The sequence below is a fragment of the Glandiceps talaboti genome, chromosome 5 (assembly GCF_964340395.1).
Source record: "Glandiceps talaboti chromosome 5, keGlaTala1.1, whole genome shotgun sequence".
In the NCBI taxonomy this organism is placed as follows: Eukaryota; Metazoa; Hemichordata; class Enteropneusta; family Spengelidae; genus Glandiceps; species Glandiceps talaboti.
The window spans coordinates 9,147,409-9,173,333 of NC_135553.1; the positions used below are offsets into that span (position 1 = coordinate 9,147,409).

General features: G+C 35.3%; 1 protein-coding gene across 1 annotated transcript; it reads right to left on the minus strand.

Annotated features, from left to right (window-relative positions):
• Nucleotides 1-251: 251 nt before the first annotated feature.
• On the minus strand, nt 252-25,825 carry LOC144435186 (BTB/POZ domain-containing protein KCTD5-like). The gene is made up of 6 exons (XM_078123759.1): nt 25,625-25,825; nt 8,797-8,905; nt 2,597-2,694; nt 1,481-1,576; nt 706-831; nt 252-397 (listed from the first exon to the last, which is right to left on the minus strand). Exons 1-6 carry the CDS (start codon nt 25,823-25,825, stop codon nt 353-355), a joined length of 675 nt encoding a protein of 224 aa, XP_077979885.1. The 3' UTR covers nt 252-352.
• Between the last annotated feature and the right edge of the window lie 100 nt (nt 25,826-25,925).

Sequence of the window (25,925 nt, forward strand, 5' to 3'; positions counted from 1 at the left end):
GAATACTATGCATTGATCTATGCAGCATGGCATGTCATTCAATGACTATACTCTGCATTGACCTATGCAGCATGGCATGTCATTCAATGACTATACTATGCATTGATCTATGCAGCATGGCATGTCATTCAATGACTACTCTGCATCTACCTATGCAGTATGTCATGTCATTCAGTGACTACTCTCTGCATTGACCTATGCAGCATGGCATGTCATTCAATGACTACATACATCATTAATCAATCTGCATTGACAGGCAAAGTCCTGAATTTCACCTGAAGGCTGACAGCCTCTCAGCCATCAGAATTTCTTCCTATACACATTTAAAAAAAGCTACATTACTATAAAGATGCTACATTCGAAGTTCTCCCATTCTTGACCCTTTCTGTTGTAATACCTGTGACAGAAAGTAAAAAAAAAGAGAGAGAGACGAAATCAATGATTACATCCAAAAATGCAATTACTCAATAAACTTTCTCTTACTTCTTAGCTATTAGATACCTTGTGAAATGCTATTTACATGTATTCACAGCAATCATAAAGCTAAAGACATCCCTGAGTTGCTGTTTTCACAACTGTCAGCATTTCCCAGAATCTTGTTTCTACTGTCAGCAGTGCTATTAACCTGCATCGTGTTTTTTCTTGCCCCTTTTATTACAAATATGAGTACAGGCACAAGAAACAGAAATCAAGTTATTGGATTACCTTTGCCCTGTCTGTTGGTTCTGCTTCTGTACCGTTGACTGTATTGCTGAGTTCCCGTGAAACCACACAAAGAAACTCTGACTGGTCTTCGTTGCCATAGTTATATGATGACCCTATATTGACAAGCTGTTGGTACAGAGTAAATTAAATTATTGTTATGGCGACGACTGTCATGATTAGATATACCATACATGACTAAAAATTAGTAGTAACGCTTAACAAGCTAATTGATGAGTTCAACTGAAAAGATGAGAATCAATTTTATGCATCACAACAGCGTCTGTCTACATCACCAGTGTACTGAAGCTACTAATAATAACAATATACTCAAAAGGCCTACTTTCTATCCCTTTGGCTTTAGAGCCATGACCTGATCTGACCCACCAAGAGTGTGTCTGTGAGTTCAGCATGTGAGCCTAAAATGTAGTGAATTTGCATAAGTCTTCCGAAACTACATCTGTCTGAAAACATTCAAATTACTCTCAAATTGATAGATTTGGAAATGAAAGGCTAATATTAACCAATACATGTAGATCACTTTTCAATATGAAAAATTTGTAACACAATGGCAGAGTGACCATGGTTTGTGTTCATTCCTACTATTCCTTCCTTGGTGCACAATTTCTCATCTACACCTGTGGAAGTTGTACGAATCAATGAAAAATACTTGATGACAACATCAAACAAAAACATATGAATATGGTGGATTAAGACATAAATGTAGGTTTGACTATGAGAAGTGTATTAAGCCACCATCTGAGTTGGTATTACTCACCTGTTCAAACCTCCATCCATCTGACATTGTTGAAACCATCTGGGTAATTTCTTCTTCATGACATTGTATAACCCGATAAACATGTTTTCTTGGGGCCTGAAAAAAATGTCAATGATTAACAATTAGTTCTTTCCTTTAGCTGTTTATCTATGTGAGTGAGTGAGTGAGTGAGTGAGTGAGTGAGTTGGTGTGTGTGTGTGTGTGTGTGTGTGTGTGTGTGTGTGTGTGTGTGTGTGTGTGTGTGTACATGTTGTATGTAAACTATGTGTGTGCTTGTATGTATATGGTCTGTATTAACATGCATGTGTATGTGTTTGAGTGTGTGAGTGAGTGAGTGAGTGAGTGAGTGAGTGAGTGAGTGAGTGAGTGAGTGTGGTGACTGCGTCTGTGTGCATATGTGTCTATTAACATGCATGTGTCCATGTGTATGTTTGAGTGAGTGTGGTTTCTGTGTATGTGTCTGTTTGTGTGTGTGTGTGTGTGTGTCTGTATTAACATACAAGTGTGCATGTGTATGAGTTTGAGTGTGCGTGGTATCTGCATACACATACATGTATGTGTATGTGTCTGTATTAACATGCACTAATGCATATTATGTATGTGTATGTTTTTGAGCAAGTGTGGTGCCTGTGTATGTGTCTGTATTGACATGCACGTGTGCAAATATATGTGAGTAACTTTAACTTAGTTTAAGGCTTGAGATGGGTGTATACTTGGCTATCTGACTTGAAATACTGACTCTAAATTATACTGTTCTGGTGGACAACACGTTCAATTCAGATAGCTTAGTCTCTGGATGAGTATACATGCAAATCAGAAATAATTTATCATGAACAAAATGTTGTCCACATTGTTGTGTAATTTCACTTGATTGCATCAACAGAAACAAATCAACGACACCTAGACACGTGTATGATTGATATATGTACAATGTAAACTGTACATTGAGAAACTGTTGTGGAATATCTGTTTCATACAGAGTATTACTCTCACTGTCATATTATTATGATGTCATGTACCAACTACTCTACAAGACAATATCCCATCATCACTTTGTAAACTTCCTATCATTTGATCATAAATTGGGAATTGAAGACAAAAAATCTTTCCACTTACATGTACCTGAGAACTTTTTGCATCTCTTTCTCTTATTCTTTCTTTGACTAACTTGATAAGGGCTGTAATATTATAGAACTCTGCTTCTTCTAGGACGCCTGCAAACAACAAAGACGATATGTAGATACATGTACACTTAGCTTGTAGGATGGTGTCATAGGTCAAATATTTTGTATAACATTGACTCTCGGAATTTGAAAGAGAATACTTCCATATTCATGATATTTTCCCAGTGTACAATCATGTCGGTGTCTTTGCTACGGTTTGGGAGTCTTGGCAACAGAAAGGGAGAAATCTACTTTGGTTGAACAAGACCAGCATATGAAAATATGACAAAACATGTCTGTTCACTCCAGGGTTTATGAGTAATTTAGACACCAAGATACATTTACATTGCAAAAAACAACCACTACCCTACGAGAAAGATCAACCACTGCTGCCCTACTACAAACAACTGCTACCCTACTAGAAAGAAGAACTGCCACTACTAGAAAGAACGACCACTCTACTAGAAAGAACAACTGACACCCTACCAGAAAGATCAACCACTGCCGACCTACTAGAAAGAAAAACTGCTCCCCTACTAGAAAGATCAACTGCCACCCTACTAGAAAGATCAACTGCCACCCTACTAAAAAGATCAACTGCCACCCTACTAGAAAGATCAACTGCTGCCCTACTAGAAGGCCCAGCCACTGTCCTACTAGCATTTAGAAAGAAAAACTGCTCCCCTACTAAAAGATCAACTGCTGCCCTACTAGAAGGCCCAGCCACTGTCCTACTAGCATTTAGAAAGAACCACTGCTACCCTACTACTAGTAAGATCAACCACTGCCCTACTATTTACACTACATATGTATGATGTATGATATTAATCTCTCAGTATTAGGAGACAAGGGAGAATTGAAATCCATATACTATACCACATATGTTGTCATCATTATAACAGAGGATACCACAGCACAATAGTTTCATTAATTTATCAACAACGTATTCAGTGCATCATGTTGAACAGCTGGGATGTCATCTGATATTATCACGTTTCCCAACTATCCAACTCTTCTATGTTATAGAAGATAGGCAGCTTTGAGGCCAGAAAATTCACTGTGTTTGATAATTTGTATAATGAAATCGACTCCATTCACATGATAGATCTCTGCTGTATCATGTTGATGCCATATCTATACAATCATGTACTTTTATCTATTCGGCCAACTTAATTCATGTTTTTCTTCTTCTCAAAAACCAACATGTGAGCATTTATTTCTTCAATGTCAGACAGAATTTGACCTGGTGGGATGTGTTTGAATATCATGTGGGTTGGAGCTGTCTGATCTATGCTATATAGTTTTCAAAAATGAACCTACACTAAATATCTATAGATGTTCGTTTAACCTAAAAAGCAAATAGCCTCCTCAATACAGTGTTTCGGAATAACTGTGTGCCTTGAACATGATGATTTATTAATATATGTAAACACTGCTAGGACTGGAATGAGATAAAAAACTTGATGAAAATAGCTGACACTTCCAGGAGTTGAATCCTGAGACTACTGAAAGTGTTCAGAAGATATTATGATAATTTGTTTGGTTGTGACTCTCACTATATAGTCAATTGATAATATTTTTCATGTGATTCTCTTTATTATCTTTACAATATCGTTCTTTTGAGTACTGTCTATGTTTTGTCTTTATATTCTTATTGATTAAATGAGTATTCACAATGGACCATAAAGATACAGATATGTATTGTATCTAGATACATTATGGAATACTACTGTCTGGCACTGTACTCTTTGCATATATTTAAACAACAACAACAACAACAACAACAACAACAACAATAACACCAGCAACAACAACAACAAACCAAAAAGCTATGGGTAGAGATCGACATGTTGTATATATATATAAAAAAAATTTAATTTCAGAACTACTACAATTTAAATTGGGATAGAGTTTACTATAAACTTTTATAAGACATCATCTGCGTGAGTCGTGTTGCGATTGGTCAATGCCCTGTCACGTGGTATACGTAATTTGAATACTGTTGCCCGGGAAATGACGATCTATTGCCCCATAGGGTAATAGTTCCATGAATGAAAAGTCGAGTGGACTATTGCTCGCCCATTGCGCATGCATCGGGCTTGTCGATCACCTCAACATCAACCTATTTCCCGAGGGCGAAGTTGAGGTGATCGACAGGCCCTCGCGGTGAACAGACGAATGCTATTGCCCTCACGGCCAGTCAACATTTGTATAATGTTGTATTGTATAGAACAAATACACTGGTAATTGGTATATACCTGTCGGTGCACGCTATAAACTCATGATTTGTACATTTGTAGATATGTACAATGTGTACATGTATTAGTATAATGCATGGGTGTGTGTGTGTGTGGGGGGGGGGGGGGCTGCTTGCCTTTCTTACTCTGAATGCAGTATCATAAAATGTTATGAGTTTAGTAAGTGGGTGTATAAATTGCTATGGATCCAGGTTATCATGGTAGTCTTTGTACAGCTGTATGGTTGACACATGCCCATCTCATTAGAATACCAATGTTGTCGTAGTAACTATGGTTACACATTCACACCAAATAATATGAAATTTGGATCATTACTGCATTTTAGGACACCTCTTACTAAAGGGCCATGAACTCAGTTTATAGGTTGGCGTGGTTTTTTTCGTTTTTTTTTTAGTGGGGGGGGGGGGGGGGGTGGTGCATATCAAAATCCAATACACCTCTCGGAAATAAACGTTTGCTGTTACTTTGTTCAAGAAAAGTCCAACCTATTCTCAGTTAAAATCAATAGAAAAATCTGGGGGTCAACGTACAAATTTCTGAAATAGAGCCTGTGGTCAAAAATGATATAAAAAAATAGTTGTTTGATAATTCCATATAGCCACTGTATACTGTGAGAACTCTATGGACAAAATAGAAGGTTGATAATTTCCTTGAAAACAAGACGATGAACCCCAAAATTCTTTTATCATTTCAAAAAGTACCAGGAACAGGTTTTATATATCAAAGTTCGGAAAGAATTGATTTTTAGAGAAATATGTCCCCGAGACCCATTCTACCTTAACTGTACAGTACTTTACTGAAACATCAATTGCTAATGTCACAACTCAAACATGGTATTCTGACAATAATATATAATATAATTCTATGACATTCCTGTAGTAAACATGCACTAAAATGTAGAGAAAACCCATGTTATGCTACAAACTGAGGTAACAGAGCAAGAAAACGTTTTTATGTCATCGAATGCATACATCGACTTTATGTCATCAAATGCATACATTGACATTAATGTCATTTCAGAAACAGTTTAATCAAAGTTCATACGAGTACAACAGCTTCTAAACTCAGCTTGTGACATTCTAATTCTTGTCTCTCTGACAATACAAATATGAACTAAAGAGTTTGAAAAGCTGGCAGTTCATAGCTCCTAGTATTTTTTGATCTCATATTTACTGTCTACTGTGATATGTTTGCACAATAGTTAGGATGTACAGGGAAGGCTATAAGAGACACATGTTGATTTCCCAAAGGTAACCCAGGATGCCAGTCAGTAGAGTAGATAAATGTTCATGGGCCATTAAAAGTTGGGTTGAACAAAAGGGCAAACACGATTGAGTTGAACAATTGGGCAAGGAAGGTTAAATGTTCATAAGGCATAAAAATAAAAAATTGTGTGGTTCCGATTACATTCAATTTTAAAATAGGTGGGGTAGGTTGATTTTTTATTTTACTTTGTTGTATTTTTTTTTTTTCATGTGTGAGTGTCTAGTTCAGGTTTTCCATTGTTTTCCAAATGGTCTCTGTGTTGTTTATTTCTTCCTATCAGATGTACATCCATTACAGATTGGAAGAATAGTTTTATATTGTCTTTTTGAGTTTATGTCAGTTTCCTCACAAACTGTTTCTTGTGAGACTTCATGATTTTCATGATTTTATTATTACTTTTCTCGAATATGTAAAAACCCTAGGTGGGGGTCGAGTAACCGGAACCAAACAACTTTTTTTATTTGGCCTAATCTATGATTACGGTGACTCTATTTGTTGTTTTGTTTCTCATTACCCACCCAACCCAAACTTTCAGCTCCGACATTAAAATAAATTTAAAAAATTATTTTCACCCACTCTTCATATTTTGTGGAACAGCGCCTTCAGGTAAAAATAAGCAAGTGTCTGGAATGTCATCTCTACAGTCATGGCGGCGGTGACAACACTTGTTCATGAACCGAACATTTCTTTTACGACAGAAGTTATTCAAGTAAGGGGGCCTGAGGACATGGCGATCTGGATCTGGATCTGGATTAGTAATTGGCAGCGCCTCCTTAGGAGTATCACGCCAATGGGGGTTAAAGGTTAAGATATGAATACTACTGATTTAAGTGATGTCTAAGTCTTGTCTTGAATGAATATGTTGAAGGTGATTCGATGACAGAAGAGCATTCCAGTCTACAATTGTTCTGGAGAGAAACAAGTTCTTGAAAATTTCAGTTTTTGAATCAAGGTGTTTATATCTAGCTGGATGGAGTCGTGTACTCTTAGTTGGTGAGAGATGATTGTTAGCTGCGGTGACACACAGTTCACCTTTTCTGATTTTGTATATGTTCGTAAGTCTAGCCGCTTTTCTACGGGTTTGTAATGTAGGCCACTCAAGATTTTCAGGCATAGTTGTTACACTGCTATGTCAATTATAGTCATGGCAAACGAATCTGGCTGCAGACCGTTACACTTTCTCCAACTTGTTATGTTCTTTTGTGTGTATGGTCCCATATTGAAGTGTTGATCGAACGCAATTGTGTAGAGAAGCTGGGAAAGGGCTTGTTACCAGGAATCCAATAAAATGAAGATAGAGAGGAGGAAAAGAGAGGCAGAGAAACATGAAGAAGATGATTTTTTTTTTAATTGACTGACTGAGCTATAGTTGCTATGGAAAAGCAATGAGAGACATAAAGAAAATAGGGTCACCCTTACAAGATTGTCACAAGTGAGAGCATGTTTTTCTGCTGAACCAATGAAAAATACATCCGTATGATACATTGCGTCACTTATCAAACTAACTTCTGTATGCCCTACCATTCATTTTGAGGCCATGGGTTCTCTCATAGTCATTTTGTCTGTTCTGTAGTGGCTTTAAAAACAACATGGATTGGCAACAAGATTGACAAGTTCTGATTAGCATTAATTTGATTTTTATGAGTTTACAACATGAAACGAGAAGGTCATGCAAAGAACAGAAAATTTACTTTGTACACTCTTCAGTGAGTATATTCAAGTCAGATGACTAGGGTCTTCCCTGTTCTACCCAGTATAGAGAAAGCACGGTGCAAACACCGTCTTTGTCATCTAGGCCACCATGGTTGGCAGGTTTCTACCGTGCTTCAAAAGTGTTCTACCATCTTTGAGCTTTAGTAATCTTTGAAATACTTTCACATGAAGAGAAATAGCTGATCCCCAATGTACATGTGTGTGTGTGTTAAAATAAACATGTCAGAGTTTGTTCCTGTGTTCAAGACATGCATATTCACATGCTGACACACTATGCAAACAACTATGCAAATTACCATGTTCTTTATATGTAAATTAATATGCAAATTAGTCACCATCCTTGCAATCTATCTGGGGAGAACACTGGTCTTAATCAGACAACATCCTATCACAACAATAACACATCAATATATTCTAGACAATATAGATCCTAACTATGTACATGTAAAGATAACACTTCCAATATATGAAAGAGCATGGTAATTTATACATGTACCCTATAGCACAAATTATTTTATGGTAATGTGCACCCTAGTGCAAAGATAACACTAGTACTTCCATATATGGTAATATATAACCTAGTGCAAATATAAAACTTCCATATATGGCAATTCAGATGCATACCCTAGCACAAAGACAGAACTTCTGTATTATGATAATGTACACCCCAGTACAAAGATAGCACTAGTACTTCCATATATGGCAATATAATAACCTAGCACAAAGATAACACTTCCATATATGGTAATGTATAGTACTTCCATATATGGCAATATAATAACCTAGCACAAAGATAACACTTCCATATTGATATATGGTAAGGTATACCCTAGCACAAAGATAACACTTCTCTATATCACAACACTGACTCTAGAACAAAACAAAACATACAATGTAAATCACAAAGTCTACCCACCTTCTTCTGCTAAATCTTTGTTTATTACAAGTTTTCCATGCCTTAGATAATTAAGAACTGGACCAAAATATGTTGGATCTCGGTCTATCAAGTAAGCACCATTTTCATCCTGTTACAACAAAATGAGAAAAACAAGACATTTCATTTGTAGGAAATTCAGTATATTTACATATATTAGATGATGCATTAGTGGATGCATTCTTACATGTCTCATTCAATATCTACTTCTTATTTTGCCATTGCTTCAGACAGGAACATCAAGATGGTAACCAAGCTTTTTTTGTCCATGTGCAATACAAATAGTACTAGTATGGTACCTCATCATAAATTGAATTGATGAAAAGTGCTCTTATGCCAAATGGTTATCGAACCAAGTAAACATTACATTTACAGAAATCAATATACATTTACCCATCACATAAACACTCACTTAGTAGTAATTACATTACATAATGATAAAGCCCCAAAATTGTATATTAGTTATTACTACACAAATATGGATGTTTGATGGTAATCTTCCTAATGCAAGGAGAGATAACCTTCTGATCTGAAGGTGTTACAACCGCTGACATCAGACTGTTGATGAATGGAACCTGTTACAAGGAAAGTAAACAAATGAATTGGATTGGTAACGCTTGTCACAGTATGTTGAAGTATAGAGACCTATACTACATTTCATCATTTGATAAGAAGAGTTGTACGGCCTCTTTACACAACAGTACACATTCACAAACAAATTTAAACTTCCCAGGTAATTCATGTACATGCAAGGAGGCCATAAAAGTGTTCTTATCAAACCATGAAATGTAATACAAGTCTCTTATCTGATGTTCCAACATGCTGTGCCAAGTGTTATTAATCCAATTCATTTGTTTACGTTCCCTGTTTTTAACAAGTTCCGTTCATCAATGGTCTAATGTCTGTGGTTGTAACCCCATATTAGGGCTGTAATATCTGAGCAAACATTTACACGTGTGACGGAACATATATTGCTTTTTTGTAATAATGATTTTTATATTGTCAGATTGCCAAAGCACATGTACCTTGAGAAAAGTTACAATTTTGATGATTCAGAGGTACTTTTTCTTATACATGTACATGTATATTACCCCCTCAGAGCCCTGGGCAAAGCTTCACAACTATCTTAGATATGTTTGTATATTGAAATAGTGGAAAGATAACATTGAGACTGGCAGGTAATATTGGTATTTACGCTCAAGGATTGGGTGGTCATGCATCTGCCCCGGCTTGAGTGACCACCTACATTTGTCAAAAACTCATGATGTATATATACATGACCTACATCAGTACATGTAATATACTGTAACTACAAAATAATATACATGTATGTACATGGTTTATTGGAGTTAGGACAAAGGTCAACTTTGTACTAACAATGTTATCAGATACACTGCACTGTATATCATCAAATTCTGTTTCATTGTGTGCACCACAGTCCCTCTATCACAGATAGAGGGACTTTGAAGTTTGATAGAGGAACTGTGTCATACAGGGACTGTGTGTGCACTAACACAAGACGATCATGTTGTGGCATGTAACATTAACTCTGTGATCTCATCTATATACAGTAGTCACGCTAAAGTTTTATGGAAGACAGGCTCAATGTGAAATCATGATTTACATACTGCCAGTCACAACCTTTGGCCATTAAGACCTAGAACATCAATTGTATTATAACAGTGACATGACATTTCAGTCAAATATTTGTTCAATGTCAGACATTTTATTGTCATAATCATTTTACTATATTTTGAAATGTACATAAAAATCACATATCAATAAAATGTTTATATTTCTTGTCATGCAACTGGTACATTTTATTTGTTTTAGAAGTTAGACTGGTTTGGATCATGGATTTTGATGAGTTCTGAACTAAATTTACTAACTTTAATTATGGTATAACTGTATATATCTATGGTTCTCATCAAAATTACATGTACTACCAAACCAGAAAGACTACAGAATTTCAATTTCATGTTGTTGTTTTTTACATTTCCTATGTTTTTAGCAATGAATTACAATTACACAAACAAATCCCAGGCCTTGTTAGTGTTAGTGCACAAACATATGAAAAGTTACATTTTTATATCACTCTGAACACAAAATCAACAGTTCTGCATTTGAATCCTTGTTTCATCAGACAGTAATGTTGATTTATGTTCACAGTGAGATACAATGTATCATTTTATATGTTTGCATGCTGACAGTGTCTGTAATTTGTTTTATGTACATGTAATTCACAACAGAATAGTTAGAAATAAAAAAAAACCATCATACCACCTAATTAAAATTCTATAGTCTTTCAAGTTTGGTAGTATTTGTTATTCACATTTTTCACTTCTTAAACATTTGTATTGTTCTTTTTCATCCTTTTATGGCAGAATAAAGTTCATTTTAATTCATTCCATGGTTGGCTTTGAAAGCTATAGATTGAAACTATGATAACCACTGATAGGACTGATTAACATGGTCCTGGTAGTAATGACATTCAGCTGTGCTTTATATAAAAGATTGTACCAACCTAGATATGAACAGATGCATAGATAGCATTGTAAGATAGCAGCGTTTGTTGCCAAGCAACAACATGACAAATCAAAAAGCGAATGAAAGATACATGTGTTATCTGTAACTTGACCAAAATGACATCTTATTGATGATCACTAAATTGATCGAGTCAATAACGCAATAATGTTTTCGGTATTGCACTGCCGTGAAACTACCACTAGTATGCGCGTGCATCAGTGCCAGTAATCTCCGATACATATGGAATAATATACAAGAATAAAACTTCACTTGCAGAAAAAAAAAGAAAAGAAAATACTGTGGTTATCCTGAAATGGGGGGGAACATCGGCATTGTGAGACACTGCAAACACTGCCTGCAGACACATACATGGAGACTGTGTGCATTCTAACTTTTCACTAAACTCTGATTAATTTTTATCTTATAAGTATAAGCTTATGAAATTAGTTTGCTAATGTAACATATACAATAGAAGAACTATGATAGATGAGTGGCCACTCTAATGAAATACTGGCTTTTTGTAGATACATGGCTGTGTAGGAATGACAGGAAACTATTAATCTTTGACTAAACAGACAGCCTTAATAATAGCCCAGGATTACAACTAACAATGTAGGCTATGACATACAATGCCAATGGCTTTAGTAGTACACTTATAAATAATATGGAAATGATGATAAATATCCATAGTATACGTACACTTTACTTGACCTAGATGGAAATTTGTTGACGTTTGTAATTTCTATTGGGATGCAAACACATATGCATGCATACATGTACATGTGAGAAAAGAGTGTCAGTCTCACACACACACACACACACACACACACACACACACACACGCGCACACACACACACACACACACACACACACACACACACACACACACACACACACACACAGAGGAGCACAGACCTATAATAGCACATGAGCCCTATGTAACTTCAACTTCCTGGAGAGCATACAATCAATTGCACTGCAGCCTCTGTACATAGTATTAAATCATCCACGTAGTATCCTCCATCCTACCAGGTCCCTATTTATACAGCTCGGTCGACTGGGACACCATCATAGTTCAAATCTTGACAAGGTCTATCAAGAGATAGCCATGGGGCACATGAAACTATTAATACGTTTTGCATACGTTGGGTCATATTCAAATTATCACAGCTCACACCGACAGATTTAGACAACAGTTACAAAGCAGAACCGTCAATAACTGGCTTATTTTTCAAAGCAATGATAAGAGTACATTTGCTAACAGAAAGCCCCATTTGTCCTCTGTATATGACGCGTCCCAAGTGATGCATACATCCACAATATTGAGTCCCCAGTGTCAAATATGGCATCAAATACGCACAAATAACATGTTAATGTGACCTCTGTCTATTCAGAAACAATTAGTAGCAGCAATGCACTATCTGGCAACTTGTGGATTTTGAGATGGCCAAGCTAACCATTCGACCATTATGACACCACATGTTGAGCCGTGCAAAATGGGCAATAGCATGTGATCATGTATCGATGAATCATTTCACAGAAAAATGGATGAGGTGTACATCATCACAAACACTAATGTACATGTATCCACCCACACCAGTATTCAATATATATAGATGCTCACATATACACACATGTACATATCTATCCACACCCCATACTCCTATTATACATACACTCATACCTATAGTATACCATCCCTTCAACACACACACACACACACACACACACACACACACACACACACACACACACACACACACACACACATGTATATAAATAGTCACACAGTTGCACACACACACACACACACACACACACACACACACACACACATATTATAGTAGAAACTCATGTAATTTATATGAAGGACCTTACACTGGTACCTTTTCTAGGGTCATGTCTAAACTGTCAAACTGTCATGTACAAACTATCACAATACTACGACATGCACATATAGGTAAGAAAGTCCTGTAATTACAGTGGGCCTTACACCAGTTTAGTTACATCCTGGTTACAATGATGTCATTTCCCAACAGCTGAATACCTGCTAAATTAAATTTGTATGAGTCTCAAATAGGTATGGTGACACAGATACTAGTAGAGTAGAGTGTGGGCTTTCCTACTAGTGCTGGTTCTCACTTAACCTGTCAGAGGTGAATTTACAAAAGAAGAATATTAGATAAAATTGTCCAATGTAATTAGCAATTTGTATATAAGTTAAAGCTTGACTACGTTTGATTGGAAGTATTGAAATCTAACTGTACAGTCAAGCTGCATGTACAAGAGACTACACTGTATTGAGTCAATTTAGTCTTAATGGCCCAAGATTCAATGCTAGGTTCTTATATTAGTGCCATCTTATCAAGGGAGTCATACATTGTATGGAATTATTAAGGATTATCTAGAATCATTCATTTATTCAGGACCAACGTTTTCTATAGTTGTGGCAGACAACTGTTTTTCTCCTCCAAATCTTAACTATTGGTGATCCTATTACCTGACATGACCCTTTAATTTAAAGTCACTTATTTGTATGTACATGTACATGTATACATTTTATGTTTGGTGTGTTTGTATGTTTCTTGCATATATTTGTGTGTGCCTGGCACATGTTTGTGTGTTTCTTGCATATATATGTGTGTGCCGTGCATATGTTTGTATGTTTCTTGCATATATATTTGGGTATTCCTTGCAAATATTTGTAGCATTTCTTGCTTACATTTGTGTTCCTAGCATACAATTATGTGTTCCTTGCATATATATGTATGCATTTCCTGCATATATTTTTAGCATTTCTTGAATATATTGGCATGATTCTAGTATACGTTATTTATATTTGTGAGTATCATGCTAAAATATTTGTACATGTATGCATTTCTTGCATATATTTGTGTGTTCCTGGTATATATTTGTGTATTCCTTGCATATATTTGTAGCATTTCTTGCATATATTTGCATGATTCTAGTATATATTTGCAAGTTTCTTCCATATATTTGTGTGTCCCTTGCATATATTTGTATGTTTCTTGTTTACATTTGCATTGTTTTCTATTCTTATCTTTCATAATGTTACAATCAGTAAAAAGAAAGCAATTAACAAAGTCGTACATGTATATATGATATATAGACCAAACCAAATCACCTGCAAAGTGTGAGAAGCTGTGATGAATTAATATTTAGATGTTAGTCTCCAATATTTTTCTTCATTCAGCCAAGGAAAATACGAGAGACCTAAGGGGTCTTTGTCACTACTCTTCTAGCAACTCGTAGTGACAACCTTTAGGTCATGAGTATTTTCTGACTGAATGAAGAAAAATATTGGAGGATAACATAATTATACCAGTGCCAGTAATATCAAAGAAAAATTGGGGAAAGTAATGGCAATTTTGAACGTTTTGAGTCATATTTCGAACACAGCAGGACCAGTGATGTAGACACGCGTTGTCATGACACAGACACACACTGTCGTAATGTAGAATGACAAGAGTATATATTCCATACTTTTTTGTTCAACTTGGCTTGTGCATTTTATTAATTAGATTATTCTAATTGTTTCTAGCAATTCATCACCCACAATCAGTACAACATAATTCTCTTTGGAAAAAGCAAAAATAGACTAATCGATCTACAGAAAAAATGTATTTGTACACAAAAGTAGACTTCCTAAAGACTTTGGTATGAAAGTTATAAAGTTAGCAAAGACTACTCTGGCAATCAAGGTCTCAGTTTACTAAGATAGACACAAACTAAAAATATCGTTGTTGTTCAATGTGGTAGATTACACAAGTGGGTGCTAGATGTGCCAAGGTTGTGCTAATCTAATCACCTGCCTGTCTCCGAAAACATATACTGCCAAGATCACTGAAGTCATTAGAAATGGCACTCTAATGTGAAACTAAGTCCACCCAATAGCTTATATCAAAATATCATAACTATAGCAACAGTGGTAAGTCGGTAAAATCTACCTGAGTGCCCCTGTCATTTTATTGGGGTTCCACACCAAAATTGGTATAATATATGGGGAAACTATTCCAGTTTTACCAGATTTGCCCCCCTCTCTGTTACTGGGATTCCCAGCCCTCAACAAAAAAAAAAACACTGAGCAAACTCAGTATTTAAAGACAGAGTAGTAAGAAATGTAATGAGCACACAATTCCATTACTATCATTACATACATACATACATGTATAATTGAATTAAATTGTCATTTATTCCTACCATCACATGAAATATGTATGTACACTTTACAGCCTGATCAATGTAAAACTACAAATGTAACACTTGGTTGATTAAATTATACTCCATGCATCTATTACGTAAACTCATTTACACAGATGTCATTTCATGATGACTCATTATAAATTGAATTGTGTAACTATAGATAAATCTTTAATCTTACCGACAGTATACCGTGGAATTATTAATGTTTTGGTTTTCAACAATGAGAGTTGGCATACTTCATATCTATAAATGTACTTCTAGGAATTATCATCATTATACAACATTACTATCTTATAAATGAGAGTACATGTATACAGTGTTTTGTGAATCAATATTAATCAGATTGATTTTATACATTATAATTTGTTATCTATCTGACCCAGTGTACGTACGTTGATCAAATTTTAATTTGTTTTGCTTCATATTCAAAATGTTTCCACTTTCAATCTTTCATTTGAATTCATGCCCATGCTGGCCATAAAATTGTTGACTTAACCAGTCAACACACAGACACAAACTCGCATACATTCACACACACACAAAGTCAGAGAAAGACAGACAGACAGACAGACAGACAGACAGACAGACAGACAGACAGACAGACAGACAGACAGACAGACAGACAGACAGACAAGCAAGCTGACAGTCTAACAGACAGGTATGAAGGCTGGCAGGCAGGCAGATGTACAGACAGACAGAGGCAGGCAGACAGACAGACAGACAGATGCAGACAGACAGACAGACAGACAGACAGACAGAGGCAGACAGACAGACAGAGACAGACAGACAGACAGACAGACAGAGACAGACATACTTAAACCAAAAGTCCATATACATGTGTTACCTAGTTGACAATAAAAAAGGTAGATTATAATTTCATTTGAATTTTCTAAAGTTTATGAATGTGTATTGCAATTGGAACATATCTCATTCCTTCTAATACCTCTTTCTTTTGATTTGATATGTGAAAATATATGATAAGGGATTTTTAATACGGTAACATCCTGTGTATTTTTTATAGTTAAGACATATTTCAAAATTGCTTATTAAAAGTTTGATTTATATTAAACAGGAACTGACCACATTTTTTTTGGCAATGCATGTCACATACAATGATATATTTGTACATGTATGTACATGAACAAATAGGACTGTACATATACGTGTAGTTAATTTTTAGAGTATGTGTATGTGGCAGATCTAAAAAGTGGGTGGAAATACAGTGACACACATAAACTAGTAATGGAGTATTACTATAAGTAGCTAGTAAAATGATAAAAAATATGTAGAAACACATGGTCGATTTTTGTCAGCTACAAGCTCTCATCTATACCCCAACATGACGCAGGTTTAATAAAACTTATCTAGTAAAGTAGTATTGAAGAGTTCTATTGTGTTATACTTATACACCTGATAATTACAATATCACAATGGGAGAAGAAAGAAGGCAGTGATGTTTTCGTACCTTCATAGTTGTGCTACTAGACACCATACGAACTGACGACCCACAAGCGGAGTTCTAAAATTAGAGTACTAATGTGAAACGGTGCACTTTGCCTGAAGACATTTCACTGTACATTTCACAACACCTGTCCTCTCAATTGTATACTGACTTGAGTATACTGATGGAGTAAAAATCTACTATAGATTTACTGAAATAAACATGACAATATCCCTTAGTTGTAATTTTCAAGCAACACACTTTTAATTATACATGTATTGAAATTTAAAGCAGGTGTGCTTGCTAACATCTTAATTTTAAGTAATGCTATCTCTGTAAATGATACATTGGTCAATGTTGACATGGTATACCAGCTTATTAACAGTGTCTACAATCTTTACCAAAATCAAAATTTTTGGCCAGCTAGTGCTACAATACATGTATAGTCTTTTGAGGTAGAAACTAGAATATTTCAGGTGCATTTCAAATTTATTTTGTGATAGTACTTATACCTGATGACGCTTATCCATTACAGGATTGCAATATATCACTGGGTGGAATCATTGTGTCATGAATAATTCTTCATTTACACATCCCTAGAAATATCCTCACCAAATTTCAGCCAGGACAATGAGGGCTTTGATGTTCCCATACAGAACATAAACATTACACAGATATTTAGTATAAATAGCTCAGTTAATATTACTGAAGCTGTTCATGATGATATCTTGATTCCTACCACACATTTATCAGTGAATGACAAAAACTAACCACCTTTTAAACAATGTAAAAGATTCACAAAAAAAATAGCACTTTCAAACAAAATTGAAAATATCGGTTAGCTTAAGTTGTAGCAGCGAGTGAAACCTTTGGAATTCCAAGTCAAAACAGGATGTCTATTTTGATAATCCTGACATTATATTTTGTGATACGTTCACACATTCTCAAGTTTGTCAATTTGAATGTTATTTTTTTGTCTGCTTCTTTAGATAGCAAAAATTGTCAGAAATGAATCCGTATACATATAAGGTATATCCACAGCTGTGAAAGGTCAGAAAAATAATACCCCATATGTCATTATACATGAAGCACTTCATAGTGTACAATTGATCTTTCTTTTTGATATACCTGTACCATCCTACAGGATATTACTGTTCATAAGTTTTCATTTGATGTGGTTTTCGTATATGGTTTCTTTTATTTTAAATTGTGATTGAATTTGAGGTAATATCACTGTCTAAGACACTTCCTATACCATACATAAGCAAAGTTGTACAAGTTTGATAGAGAAGAAAATTCAACATTTCTGATTTACTACCTGGGTGTTCTAAGTCATGTATCTATTATATTGCTCCTGATGTGTTCAAAATATGAGTCAAAATGTTCTCAGTTGCCATTTTTTCTCATTATTTTTACAGAAATTAAGCCTGCGCAGGTACTATTATCCTTCATTATTTGTTCTTCATTCAGTTGGAAAATACTTGTGACATATGGGTTTTGTCACGACTCATCCTAGACTTAACTATAAAACAAGGGTGTTCAAGTCAATCACACACAAAAACAGACCAGATACAATGTAGATAGATAGATAGATAGATAGATAGATAGATGTACATGTACATGTAGCTATTAATTCTTTACAATTTACAAATGTATGTGCAGATGTACACTATTGTTACCCCTGGCATAGACCCATAACAGCAACAGAACAATGGCTATTACTTCCACAACTCCTTGGGGTACATACAGTACATGTACAGTCCCTGCCACCAGTAAGATAAATGGGATTAAAAGTTGCCTTCTGTCTTACCAGGTCCCCACTACATTTGTAGGTTGATCAGGGCATAGTGGTAGTTCAAATCTTGCCTACAGGACTTTAACCATTCAGAAACAAATGGTAGTGGTGAGGTGCAAGCAAATGACTTGCAAGATTCTGAGCTGGCCACTCTATATACCGTTTGACCAACATGACACACATAAATAAAGAACTTACTAAAGTTTTAGCAACTGGCTTCACATGAATCACAATATTCACTCATGCGAGTTTGTGTCAATTATGATTTTAAAGTTCAGGTGCCAGCAGTATGGATCAAAACTGAAATTGTTGGAAACTGGACAGTATTAAACGATTTCTAACAACTATGGGACCCCTATGATTCACATACAATAAATGTGATCCTGCTAGTACAAGGTAACCGTACCACAATGAATATCAGAATTTGTAGAAATCTTATTCAAGTTCATTAAAAAAGAAAGGTAAATACACATGTAATGTTTTGTTTCTGTGTAATATTATTTGAACAGTAAATGTAGTGAACATGTTGCTCAGTAGTTGCCGAATTGTACAAGTACCCTTTAATATTTGTTTAAAAGAAGTCCTGTACTCACATCTGTTCTCTTCTCCCCACATACATTGCCTGGATTCCATGCACATGCACTAAATTGGTTTCGAGCCAGTTTAGTTCAATCGGTTTGAAACCACTTCAGGGGTAGCCTGGAATCCATGCGGATGGCCCTTGGGGATTTTAAATTTTGCTTTCCCAACAACAGCAAAATTTAAAACACTCATCCACATGGATTCCAGGCTACCTGAGGGGTCTGGTTTTGAAGTAACTCAAAGTATATCAGTTTGAAAAACTGGTTTATTGATTCAAATCCATTGCTTAGTTTTCTTGTGGGGTGAACAGAAACTGGTTTTAAACCGATGTGTACCAATTCAGTTCGAATCAGTCTCAAATCGATTTAGGTGGGGACAAGACTATGTATCTAGAGTATATGTACATGTAGCTATCTACCTGGATAACAGAATATTATCACCTACAAATATAGTAGCCAAATGAGATGGCCACAACAACCACAAAATGACACCATCACATTGCTGAAGTCTATAAATATGTACAAATGCAGGTTAATCAAACATAAAAAAAGTCAAGAACCCCCAGGGTCTGAAGTGCAAAATAAACACAGCGTGATTACTTGTGATACCACATACCTCAGTTTGTTGGTTTTTTATTCTTAAATTACTTTATTTCATATGTATGTATATGCTAGTATTCAAAACTGATATGTTGACATCAATGGTTTTGGACTGGGTCAAGTAATTAAAAATGACTGAATAAATTCATCGGTTGCTTACCATAACAGGTATGCTTATCAAACTATATTGTAATTCGTCACTTTTTGAACAATGAACAATGTCCCATAAAAGTTTGGCACAAAATTATCCTTTGGACCATGTAATGGGAAAACTGCATGGAGTGTAAAAACAGGTATAATCCCATTTTTTCCTAGTCAATGTTAAAGCCGAGTTCTATGTTAAAGGTCTTATTTGGGGGTAATGAGAACTGTGGTGTGGTGAGGTATTTTAATTCAGGGTGGGGTTCCTGTTGGGGTGGGGCAATGGTGTTGTTTAGCCTGTCTACAGGCATACATTGTACTGTAGGTTGATACACGTTCATCTCTCTAATACCAAGAGCAATGTAAATACCATCTGTCAGCCCTACTGCTAATACACAGGCTTTACAGACAAAATCCAATATTACATACTTATACCTACTGGTACATACCATCCATCCTAGGGTAGACCCTTTATAGGGAAACATACATTACATGTATCTTTAATTGCTTAAATTTATACATTTATAAGTTACTGTTGAAATACATCAAGGGACATTTTCAGTACCAAAAATGGGCAAGCTTGAATAACAATGGACCTCATCTTCAATTTGCATGGGGATATAGTATTGAACAAGCAGTTTATTAACGTGTTCCTGTATTCTTAAAATACCACAACCTTCATCATTTTGTTGGAGTCCTACGGACAACACTTGTTTTTCAGTTTTGTCAGTCCCCGACACTATAGATATTAATTTTGAAATATGTACATAAATCTCTCTGAGATTAAAAGATACATGTATGTGTCTATATGTGGTACAATTCACATCTAAGACCATGCACTACTACGTATTTGTTTTATCATATCTCTATGTTAAAGTGTATGGATAAAGATTGGGTATTTATTTTGGAATTTTAAGTTATAAAACAATTTTATCATGGCTTCTTACTTGAAAAATCAATATGAAACACCATTGACTAAGTCAGTGTTTGTAACTCAATAAGACTACTAAATATATAAAATGTTCGTCATTGTACGTACAATAACAAACTTTTTATACCTTTTTGTGGAAAAGCTTTTTGCAACGTAACGTAAAATCCAAAAATAAATACCAAATCCTCATCCATATGGCCACTTTAACTAATAAAGTCTATGCCGATACACATGGTGGTCAGAGCTAAATATGATAGTGGAAACATGGAAATAGAAGGACATTCTAGTTAGTAGGTCTGACAGGAACTGGACAATTCAAAGACTGACTCACTGTAAAAATCATCTGTCTGGTAAATCCATTCACAAAAACTGTAAATGACGACCACTTACAACACTTATCTTCCTCATTAGAAGATGATGATGAAACCATTCTACTACATGTACAAAAGTGGCTCTTGACAGATTTGGAAAGTTTACGAGCTTCAAATGTATAGAAAGAGAGGCTATTTAAATGACTGTTTAGTGTGTTTCTTACTATGGCATCCTGTAAGTAAATTACACAATACTATAATAATGTTTATACAGGTAAGTGGTTCAACTTCAAACAGCCATATATCATATACTACATAAAGTTATGAATAACCATTTTTACTGAAAAATCATTCCAAAGGTTTCCAGAAAATTGGGCAAGCTGTTTAATTTTATCAATTTGACAGCCAATAAATTATGTTAGATGCTTGACCATTAAACATTGAATTAAGTCAATGTTGTACTTTTGTAGTATATCAGTACATTGTAGTAACTTACCAAGTAGTATTGCATTGTAGTTAAAGTATTGCATTGTAGTTGTATTGTAGTTAAAGTATTGTATTGTACTGTAGTTAAAGTATTGTATTGTATTATATGTATTACATTGTATTGTAGTTAAGTATTGTATTGTAGCTAAATTATTGTAAGTATTATATTGTGGTTAAAGTCTTGCATTGTAAAGTATTGTAGTTAAAGTATTCCATTGTGGTTAAAGTATTGCATTGTGGTTAAAATACTGTATTATAAAGTATTACATTGTGGTTAAAGTATTGTGGTTAAAGTATTGCATTGTGGTTAAAGTATTGTGGTTAAAGTATTGCATTGTGGTTAAAGTACTGCATTGTGGTTAAAGTATTGCATTATGGTTAAAGTGTTGCACTGTGGTTTAAAATACTGCATTGTGGTTAAAGTATTGCACTGTGGTTAAAATACTGCATTGTGGTTAAAGTATTGCATTGTGGTTAAAATACTGCATTGTGGTTAAAGTATTGCATTGTAGTTAAAGTATTGTATTGTAGTTAAAGTAGAAGAATAGCATATAATGATAAACATATTCACCAAGACAAGGATGGAAGATTTACAGACATGAAAGTATAATAAATAACACACATATTTCCAATAGAGGAACTCTTTTTTATGTCCAGGAATATGGGACTACTGGCCACCATCCTTGGGCTACCACTTTCTGAAATTGGTAACCCACTATTAGTGTTACCAAAGAAAAAAATTACAACAACAAAATGTAACTCTGAGCCCTTGAGAATTTACCCAATGCAATATGGATATGTACAAGCTGAACTAACAGAATGTGGAACATTTGCTTTCATTATATTTACAACCAGAGTTACATTGTCATTACATTGTCAGAAGTAGTTCTTACTACTGTTGGAATTTTGACTTGACAGCATATATATGTACTCATATTCAGGAGTGTAATCCCCCTCTCCTCTCCCCTCCCCTCAATGACCAGATTGCCATGTTTATGTGACTCAGATATTAGCATTCTATTCATGAGTAAAACATTTTATAGTGGTAGGTACGTGTATGATTGGTAAAAAAGAGAAAGGTACATATCGGAGCCCTGTGACAGATGGTCTATATACGTCATGTACATGTATCATAATATGTATTCAACTATGTAATACAAATATTCAATGTATCAAAGTCTTGTTTCCTATTTTTCCTATAAATGTTAGCAGATGTGTGAGTTTTTCATTTCATTTCAGCTTCCCTTCTCCGTTACTAATATAACCATGTGACATCCTATTGCCCTCTGCTAATCTCCCTGCCAACGCTAACTCGTGTGAGTTTTTTCCGCTCGTCTCATCACCCCCCCCCCCACCAAATTGTGACAATGCTAACAGGTGAGCATGTTTTTTTCCTCTAGTATCGCTCCTCTCACCTCCTCACCACTGCTAACATGTGTGTACGTTTTTCCTCTAATCTCAACTCCATCTCACCCCCCCCCCCATGCTAATACACAACACACACATGTACATGTAGGTGTGTATATTTTTCCTTTAGTCTCAACTCTTCTCTCACTTCCTAACAGGTATGTATGTTTTTCCTCTCATATCACCCCCTCTTTTCACCTCAATGTGAATGCTAACAGGTGTGTACGTTTTTCCTTGAATCTCAAACACCCCACCCCCACCCCCCCATCTCAAATCCCACCTTCCTTCTCTATCAATGTTCTCAGGTTTATTTTTTCCTTATCCCTCCATTCCTCATCAATATCAGAAGTATTTTTGAAATTCCTCTCCCCTGCAAATTTCTACATGCCTTACAAGTTTTCATTTCATCCCGGTTTCTGATTATCCCTTCTCCATCAATAGCAGGTGTATTTGTCTACCCCCACCCCCACCCCCCACATACCAATGTTACAGGTATGTAAAATTTTCTTTTCAACCCATCCTCTTATCCCTGGATATTATCAGGTGAGTACAGTTTTCCTGACTTGCGTTCTCATCTTATCAAACTTTGCATGTGCATACAAATTAACATTCTGAAATGACACAATGTATATAAATTGAAACTGGATAATAGCCCTTATATATACACTAGATAATGGTAAGTCAGCACAATAGTTCAACCTTGATCCCTTTTTTCATTAGTTATTGTTACACACTACTTCATTCTTTATCAATAATTTATTTTCTGATCCTCTCATTTTATATTTCCTATAACACAGTATTTTTAAATAAAGTATGACAATTCCTGAGTGTGTTGTTGTTTGCCAGAATTCAGACTGTTTCTTCTTCATATACAAAATAAATCTGGTTTTGTATACAAAATAAAAAGTTTTTTTTTTTTTCAATAATGATTTTACCATTCCTTTGGTACTGTACACTAAACTGAGGTGAACACATGAAGCTATCATTGAGCATTATGAGAACACACACACACATACATACACACACACACACACACACACACACAAAGAAAAACATTTTTGACATTGCATAAATGCTTCGCGGGAATTCAAACAGGAGCAAAAGTTTGAGAAGATGTACATTTTGTATTATAAACATCTAATTCTGTCTATAATAAGACTTGTCCATATTGTTTTGTCAACAGAATGACGATTCATTGAGTGAAAAAAGGCTAACTCAATTTGAAGCCCTTTTTAAAAGTGCATCCAATCAATAAATCTTAGATTGATTTTAGCACCGTACTACTGTACTTTATTCAGTTCGTTCATCGGATTATGTTTTGTTCCGGTTTCTTGACAGAATCATTACAGTTTAGAATATTACAAATGAATGAGATTGTGAAAGTTTCATTCAAAACAAATAGTACAAAAATAGACCATTCTTTTTATATCTGTACATTCCTTATTGTGCTTTTGTTAAAGAGCAATAGGTAGATGAAAAAAGTCTACTTGGATAACCCAGTCTTTTTCACGTACAGTAACTACTATCTCTGCAAATGTATGGTGTATTTAATATACATAAATATCAAAATGTACCCACCATGTACAATAGTGCCCCCCCCCCCCCATTGCAATGGTTCTAAAAATCTATCATAAACATATCATTCTATATGAAAATGGCACAGATTTTCTATTTGGACTATATTATAGTTTTAATTGCAAATTTACGTGTGTAACACCCTGATATATAAATTGTACTGAGAAACAATAGATTCTAGAAAACTAACTTTTTGTAGCAAGTCTTGCATGAATAATTATTGCCTGTCTGTGGTCCATTAAAAATGTAGGTTCGAAAGTAGAATCAACATAAACAATATGATAAAAAGTGACATTTTCGGGTTGTTTTAAATGTAAATGGGTGATGGGTTGTACCATGTTTCAAACTATCCTTGTCATCTGATTTCGAAGCAATGACAGCTATGTGTCATAACTACCAAAACTACACATTTTCAAACAAAATAATGTTTCATCACTGAAATGGGTTTTCACGACTTCTTCGAGTAAGGATGTGTATCCGTTTTTAGCATCGACAGAATTTTCTATTTTTAGCACAATACATATGTAAACAAAAGTGAGCATGTCTGCTGCTTGTTCTTAGTCTGCTCGGTGAACGACAACGTCAACGTACTATTTCGTGCTCTTAACTGAACATCGTCATATATTTAACTTTCACGCCAGGGTTACATGTATATCATGCCATATGAAACGACTGCACATCTGTTTTCATATCCTTTGATCAGTCGGCTTTCTTTTGACATAAAGTTAACGTTATCATTTTAAATGTTACCGTGTACTAATAAAATTGACTGGCCTCTTTCACAAACTCACCTTATCCGAGTTCAGGTCGGGGTCTTCTTGGCACAGTCTGCATAGGAAAGATTTAGGGTCTCTACACAGCGTTGTTCTTGTCGTAAGAAAAATTTGCCCTCCGACATTGAGTTTCACCCATTTGTTTTTTGGGGCGTCACTTCCCACTTCTCCGTCCATTTCTACGGAGTGATTACTGTTCCAGCTTGAATTCGTCGCCATCTTTTTATCCTAAGTATCTAGCGTCCTCATGCGTCTGCTTTCTATTGAATGAGACTCGTTCGTTTTTTACGCTATCGCTGGCACGTGATTACACAAATAT